Source organism: Pinus tabuliformis, chromosome J (assembly GCF_031772625.1).
Source record: "Pinus tabuliformis cultivar Carrire ecotype Pingquan chromosome J, CPIR1, whole genome shotgun sequence".
Lineage (NCBI taxonomy): Eukaryota > Viridiplantae > Streptophyta > Pinopsida > Pinales > Pinaceae > Pinus > Pinus tabuliformis.
In genome coordinates, this window is record NC_142295.1 from 391,883,858 (window position 1) to 391,892,093 (window position 8,236).

The following is an 8,236-nucleotide window of genomic DNA, read 5'->3' on the forward strand; positions in this document are numbered from 1 at the left end:
TGGCACTTATCGTCTCTCAGGAGGAATCACCCAACCATCAGTGAGGCCGACAGTCACCAGGTTTTACGACGCCAGAACACGTCTCTAGCCTAGACCTCTATGTTGTGCATTAAGTTACAAAGTGTTGTTAAGTTCATTCAATTTATTTTAGGTTGATCTTTCTTAGAAGTTTGCCTTTTTGGATCACCACGAGATGTAGATGAAATTCCTAAATGCAATCTAAAGATGATAAGCAAGCATTTATCTCTTTTCAACAATGAAAATCCTAGCTACAAGGGGAAAAGAAAGACACAATCTTTTCTCAAAGAGCAAAGAGCACACTGTAAATGCACTTTTCCTAAATCAAACCATACAAACTATCAATATGCAAATGCACAAATGCATGTATTTGTTTTCACTTTCTTAATATTGATGCCTAAAAAGAAAGTTGATGTACAAATTTGAATTTGCTTTCAAGTGAAAAACACAAACAAGCTTCTTTTTCGAAATCAAAAAGGGTAGAGAAGATTACGACACTTTATGATTTTGAAATAAACACTCGTTTCGACACTAGAAAGAGACAAATTCAAACCAAAGCAAAAGTAAAAAGTATAATCAACTGTCAACAGCAAAGGAACTTTCTCCTAAGATCAAAATCGACACTTACAACAGATCTAAATCTAAGGACGATAGTATGACTATTTTACTTTTCAATGGAAAACTGTAAATGATGTAACAAATACACAAAGAACACCTACAGTCTTTTTGTACAAAGGAGGCGGAATTAAGGCAGAGAAAAGGGGTTTTCAGATAGGTACACACACTGATAACAGGCTGCAAAAATCAGAGATAAAACTGAACAAAATGAAGCAAAGAACCACAGCTGCACAGGGCAAAGGCTGATCAGCGCACCTGTTGCACAGAGAAACTGAATTGCAGCGCAGGTAGCCCTCTCGGGACCTGCGTTGAAATGCAGAACCTCTTCACAGAGCCTGCGCTGAAGCAGAAACGAGAATTTTCTCTAGGTTCTGGGTCACGGTTTGCAGTTTAATCTATGGTTTTTGGCCGGATAAAAGCTATCAGTAAGGTACAATTAGAGGGATGATTTAAAGGAGGACTAAGAGCTATCACAAAGGGCAATTAGAGCATTTGTGGATCAGCTGTTCAGATCATAAACAGGCCCAGTGAATGGACTAGAGTAGCAGGTCTCTACTTTGCATTTGTAAATGGCAAATGCAGTTCGATTCACCACTCCTAAGTTTATGAGAAGAACAACAATAGAAACACAAATAAACTAACTAGATACGTTCCCCAGTGGAGTCGCCATTTTGTTGTTGGGAAAAGTATCTATTCAGAACGCCCCTATCCCACTCTAAGGTGTGACAGTGCCTTAGCAACAAACAAGGAAAACTACTTGAGTATTCTTCTTTATGAAATGTAGACGAAGAGGAAGGATAAACTAACCTATGTCTTGCGCTAGTTTGTTGATCCAATCGCTCCTCTCTTCAATAGCTTCCAGCTCCCTGCTCCCTTACGGGCCCAGCTTCACCAAATTCCTGCAAGATCACAGAAGAGAGAAACTACATGAAGATATAGATTTACATTCATAAAAAGCTTAGGATCAGATTAAGCTAAACATGCAAATATAACAAAACATCATTGATACACAACATGTAGGAGAAACTCAAATAATTTTATTGATATGATAAGAAAGTTCAAGAGGAGATACAACCAAGTGAGTCCCGATCCAGCATCTACCTCCCAGCAAAGGAATCCCTTCCTCACCTCCAACAAAGCATAAATCACCCAATGCACTAATCTCAATCTCAAACCAACAACAATTCTCTGCAAAGTACAAAATTCCAGCCTCTGGATCTCTGGGATGAGGGATCCATATATAGATGTAAGCAGAGAAGATGAGTCAGCTCATGTTTTGACTTGTGGCTTCTCTCTGTCAGTTCTTGCTTCCACTTGGAGACTGAGAGCCTCTTACTCATCACTGGTCGAATTCAGTGAGGCAAGTGTCATTGGAGAAGATTCTGGAAGCTTCCATTGTCTCTCCACCTCGTTGAATGACTCTGCCACTTGTCATTTCCCGCTCAACGCACCTGGGTAGTGCATTCAAGTGCGTTGCAACGCACCTAGACAGTGTATTTGGGTGCTTTGCAACGCAGGCAGCTAGTGGAGCATCTGAATTGATCCTGATTTGACTAGTTCTGAGTAGTTTCTAGTGGAGAACTTCTGGGAGAAGCTGTCATTGGTTGACCTTGTTCCTTTAGGGGCAGGAATAACACTTTTAGGGACTTTGGATCCTTTGGATTATGGACATTTCATGCTTATAGCTGTAAGGCACAAAAATGTCTATAACAATGACCATATACAACAATGAGAATAGAAAAATTATTTCCCAACTTAATATTCAACCTCAGTTTGATTTTCTTGTTTATAATCCAGGAAACCATGGTAAGAAGGCCTATAGATCTAGAGGAGGAGCTCAGAATGATGGCTCAAGAAGTTTGTGGTTATGTGGAAGCTGTTCTGAATAGTATTGCTGCAAATGTTCCCAAAGTAAGACATCCATGTGGATGAGCACACAATACAACCATACAGAATCTCAGTGTTTATTCAGTCCATGATACTTGAATTGATGATTTTATGATTTGCAGGCTGTGGTGCTTTGTCATGTTGAGAAAGCCAAGGATGAAATGCTGACCCAGCTTTATAGCTCAGTCAGGTAAGGTTTAATGACAAAATGTGGTTAAGGTACGTCAATAATTAGTTTGATTATTTTCCCATTTCTGTATTTTGCCAGAATGATTTTGATTTTCACTTGAAATCAGGTCTCTTGGGACTTTACGAAAGTAGTTTTTTTTGTCATCCTCTGCAAGTGTAGTAGATACCTGTTGATTGGAGCACTGTACATTTGAAATTTTGGGGTGCCTTTTCAACTTTTTTTTTAAAAGGTCCTACATGGATTTAAACTTGGATTGATACCAAGAGAATTTTTGACTTATCAATTCTATTTTCCCGTGTTGATATGTATGTAGTGTGGGCTTAGTAGCAACACCTTTTAACCTCAATATCAATGACAATGGAGCAACTATGAGCCCTTTTTTGGTTCCTTTTTATCAACACTATGTTTTACTCGTTTATGTCTTTTTATTTTGAATTTTAATTTAATTTAATTTTGAATTTATAGACAGACTGTGTTATTGGTTGTTTTGATCAATACTGGTTTGCTTTTCCTGCTTCTATTGACATTTTCCTCGTTGAATTGGCGAGGGTTCTGTATTTTTCCACTTATATTTATTTGAATTTTAATTTAGTTTAATTTTGAATTTATAGACAGACTCTGTTATTAGTTGTTTTGATCAAAACTGGTTTGCTTTTCCTGTTTCTGTTGGCATTTTCCTGATTGAATTAGCGAGGGTTCTGTGTTTTTCCACTTCTATTTATTCTTTTCCTTCTTATTTACTGATTGGGATTTTGTTTGTTGCAGTATTCATGGGCAATGTGAAGTTCTCATGTTTGATGTTACTGCACGATTGACTTACAAGAATGTCCCAATGTGGCACAAAGATGTTTGCAGGTATCTCTTTTGCAGAGGGGTTGGATCTCTAAGTAGAAATGAAGGTTCCTTAATTGTGTGGTGGCACAACTGCCTGAACCGATTAGCTAAATATCTTTGTGAATTTCAGGGTGTGTGAGAACATTCCTATTGTTCTTTGTGGAAACAAGGTTGATGTGAAGAATAGGCAAGTGAAAGCTAAGCAAGTTACTTTTCATAGAAAGAAGAATCTTCAGTACTATGAGATATCTACAAAAAGTAACTACAACTTTGAGAAGCCATTCCTGTACTTGGCACAGAAGCTCTCAGGGTGAGCCTTTAATCTAGTTTCTGATGCTCCCTAATATGAATGTTATATTAAAAAATTTGCATTGATTCTATAATGGGTTATTTTTATAGGGATCCAAACCTTCATTTTGTGGAGTCACTTGCTCTTGCTCCTCCTGAGGTTCAGATAGACCTTGCAACCTAGCAGCAGTAAGTAGAATGCTATTTTTTTATTATTTTTTGTTAACTTTTATTGAAATAATTTTTTCCATTTCTAAAAGATTGAAACTTTGGCTTACAATCTTTTATGTTGTCAGGTATGAGGCAGAACTTGTAGCAGCTGTGGCCCCACCCCTTCTAGATGACGATGATGATGCTTTTGAATAGCTTTGTTAAGATGATTTTGCATATTTAGGGATTGGCGGATTCAATTAGTTTTGTATCATTGGAGTTTGCTCTTGAGTTCCGACATTTAATTCTGATTTGTATTTGGAGCTTAGATTAACATTATTGCATCTCTCTATATGTGATTTGGGTATTGTGTAGATGTTTTCATCAGTGGAGTTGGCTAAGCTATCTTAGTTCAACTCCATTACAGAGCTATTTTTTATATGTTAAGACAATTTTTTCCGTTATATACTCTTGCACATTTTGCACAAGAAATTTTTGTACTCTTCAAATATTTCAAGAATGCTCAAGTGCCTTTCGTTGTGTACTGTTGGGGGAAATGCTAGTTGCGATGATGGTTGCTTGTAATATATTATGGCTTGTTAAAAATTTCTCTGAAAATTCTAGCTATGTATGAGGATTTATTTTAACTCTGAAATTGGTTTACATAGTTGATAACTGTGGCTATCAAGCCTGCCTGGGTATTCTTGTGGGTATGTTGTCTGTCGAACACATAAAGGTATCACCATTTCATTAATTGGGCTCTCGATTGATTTCTGCATAAATATACACATTGTCTAAATCTAAAGTCGTTTCCATTCAATAGTCTACAGATTCTTCTTTAACTATAGTAAAACTGGGAGATGGAATGCTTATCAAAGTTAAGGTAACATCTTAAATCCAAACTTCTGACTCCCATTTGAAGTAGTTAAACTTGGGCGTAAATTTAGTAATCAACTGAATCCCCTCTTGCTAAACAAAGGTAATATTAATAACCCATATGCGCTGGTTTCTATCAGACAGGAATTTCTGTGGTGGTTTCTCTCATACACGAGTACTATTTGTGAACTTTGAATGTGAAACTACTTTGAAAGAACATTCAAAATGATTTTATTTAATTTTTTTTAAATAATTTTTTATATTGTCTCTAGAGAGACAATAGTTTGAATTATGGACATATAGTCTATATAGAGACAATATGTTTTTAATCTCAGCTATTGTCTCTAAAAAGACAAAAATGTAATTATCTCTAAAGAGACACAAATGAAGTTGTCTTTAGAGAGACAAATGAAATTGTCTCTAGAGAGACAAATCAAATTGTCTCTTAATAGACAATAATTCTTGTCTTTATAGAGACAATAATAATATGTGTTCTATATTGTCTTTATAGAGAAATTTTTTTGAGACATTTTATTTTGCCACACCCGCTTAGAGACAATATTTAAGACAATACACAAGTTTCTTTTTGTCTTAAGTTAAGACAATTGACTCAAATATTGTCTTAAAACGCCCCTAAATGTAGTAGTGTACCACACCTAGAAGAACCATATCTCACTTATCAAAGTGAATGGATCATCTCCCTGTGGCGTGTTCACTGGTCAAACAACTGTTTCGCCTGGTTCATGCTTGGATGCTCTTGTCCTTGCGACGCTGCTCTAGATGGAGCCTCCAACATGTGGCTCTCTGATGACCACCTCTATGGAAATGACTACAATGAGCCTTCACCTTCCAGATCTGCTTGATCTTCTTCTTCTTTGCCTGCTGTTTAGAGGGTCTTCTATGCCTCATCTTTTTCTGTGTTGTCATTCTCTTCCAGCACTCAGAAAACAAATGGTTATGCAATCCACAAAAATTTCAAGTCCTTTTATGCCATGATCTATGTCCATTATTAACAATGTGATTGTAATAAAAATGAACATTAAAATACCGAGACTGGTTATACCTTTTCTGTTGGTCTCTAGTATGATCATGGGAACAAGAGCTTGCCTCAGCTATGTCTCTGCTATACATACTTCCATAGGTTGATGGTGATGTGTCCCCATCATCCTCTTTCCTCGATGGTATTAACAATGTTGTGGAAGCTTCTCACATCTTTGAGCACTATCCTTTAATGCACCCTAACCTTGCAAATCGTGGTCTTTGGTCAACCTACAATGGCTGAGTTATGCCTTGGTTATTAGCACCAAGTCCTTCTTCTTCCTTGTACCTCATCTTGGTAAGGAGTCTCATATTTGTCCTTGAAATTGGTATCTCCACATTTCCAACAGAAATTAAACTATGTGAAGATGAAACTGAAGGGATATCAACATCTTTTACCTCCACTGTCGAGTTGGAAAGAACTGATGAGGGCTTCTCATCATCTGTCATTGATGGTTCAATGGATGTAATAGCGCACTTCTCAGCTTCCCTCTTGACATACCCAAGTCCTGTTCGACAGGGTAATTCTTCTACTTTGATGGGATTGACAATGCCTTGGCCATTAATGCCCAAGCCTTTTCCTTCATACCCCATTCTCTTCAGTAATTTGGAGCCAATTCCTGTGGTATGATTTTCAAAAGCAGCGAAATCGTTATCAGGAAAATTACATGAAATCGGAGAGCTGCTCTTTACCTCACGGGAGTTACGCTACAGCTTTTCCAAGGCCTTGCGCTTAGCTTGCGGTTAGCGTAGCATCCTTTTCTTCTTCTCTTCCTCTTCCTGTAGAAGCCTTCGTAACCCAACAAGCTCTCCTTGAAGACTCTGACCAACGTGCTTTAATTCTTCCAAGGTTGTCTCTGTGGTTTGTAGTTGGAGTTGTGATCAATGCTTCTCCTCTTTCTCTTCTCGTAGGAGTCTTCTTAACTCAACGTTCTCTTCTTGAATCCGCTGGCCAATATCCTTATTCGAGGAAGGCGAGGAATCAGATGCACAGGCACTGAGAGACGTGGACGACACATCGCTTTTTGATTCCTCTGTCTCCTCATCTCTTCCCTTCTCATACGTGCCATACATAATGTCCACCATTTTGGACATTCGCAGGAAGGTCTCGTACATCTCTTTGTCACTCTCCATGGTTGTTGATCCCTCTCTACATGGATTTATCGCACAACCACGCCACAAAACTCGGCAATCCACACTCGGTCATTCACACTCGAGCTTCAACCTCTGCCATGCCTCCTCTTTAAGATGCTCGTCCTCTGAAGCCTATCTCTGGTTAGCGCACTCATGCAATTCGCATCACTTAAGCCTTGCTCTGATACCACTTGATCCAAGATTTTTTTCACTTATAGATGCATCAGAATTGACATGAGTTACAATGCTTAAAAACCATAAAAACATAAGCATGAAAAATGAAGACAAAGAGACATCATCACAAAATATCATGACACAGAGATTTGATTATGGAGTTCGTCCAATTTGGACTACATCTCCGGGCCCTGCTCAATAGTGGGGAGGCCTTCTTTTATTAAGTGGCATGAAAAGAGAGAAGTACAAGCAGACTTTTACATAAAAACATCCTTATATTTCCAATCTGGAAGATAGCTGGCCGATGGATAGCCCAACTCTAAAAATAGACAACACCACTGAACTCTTGGCGAAAATAGTGCAAAAATGCCTATCCGAACGCCCAATTCAGATAATCGGGCCTTCTGCAACCTTTTAGAACCTCCTGATTGCTGAGGAACTGTTCCAGCCACCTGCTAGGACCAAGTGCCACTTCTCTGCTTGAAAAAATTGCACTGCTCTCACCATCTCACTATGCAGATTTGAAACCCTATTATTAACTTCTTATTCTTAAAATTAACAAAATACTAATCTATTTTCTTAAAAAAACAAAAAATTTCAAATAAAAGATATAACTGAAATTAAAAAACATTAAAATAAATAATATATATATATATATATATGACCATATACAATTAAATATGTTATTATTATCAAAATCATCACTTTAAATACAAATGAAAGAAATACACACTCAAATTTAAAAGTCTTTTTGATATTTGACATTCAATTCACAATACATATTAATAACGATTACAAATTATTCTCATAGTCATTGGTTCATTGGCCCCCATGGTTCTCCTAGTGAGTTATAGGCTCAAGTGTAGTTTATATTTTATTATGCTCATATACTTACGTATCATGTTCATATAGGGTATTACATAAATCATCACCGTGATGAGCATTAAGCCTTAGCATTTAAGCATCATGTATGACGGATGATTTCCATCATTATTTTGACTAGCCATAGTGCTTTAAATAGGTTCGTTT

The 8,236-nt window shown here is 37.4% G+C and overlaps 1 protein-coding gene across 1 annotated transcript; it reads left to right on the forward strand.

Moving 5' to 3' along the window:
* Positions 1-2,439: 2,439 nt before the first annotated feature.
* Positions 2,440-4,288, forward strand: LOC149227428 (GTP-binding nuclear protein Ran1B-like). Its single transcript, XM_089380500.1, has 5 exons — positions 2,440-2,547; positions 2,646-2,713; positions 3,479-3,568; positions 3,678-3,857; positions 4,132-4,288. The coding sequence occupies exons 1-5, from the start codon at positions 2,440-2,442 to the stop codon at positions 4,199-4,201; spliced, it is 516 nt and encodes a 171-aa protein (XP_089236626.1). The 3' UTR covers positions 4,202-4,288.
* Positions 4,289-8,236: the final 3,948 nt, after the last annotated feature.

Bases quoted from the DNA above. Each gene is read 5' to 3' on its own strand.
- LOC149227428 (XM_089380500.1), top strand. From the start codon at position 2,440: ATGGTAAGAAGGCCTATAGATCTAGAGGAGGAGCTCAGAATGATGGCT. The intron at 3,569-3,677 runs GTATCTCTTTTG...TGTGAATTTCAG, and splicing joins TGGCACAAAGATGTTTGCAG to GGTGTGTGAGAACATTCCTA. The intron at 3,858-4,131 runs GTGAGCCTTTAA...TTATGTTGTCAG, and splicing joins TTGGCACAGAAGCTCTCAGG to GTATGAGGCAGAACTTGTAG.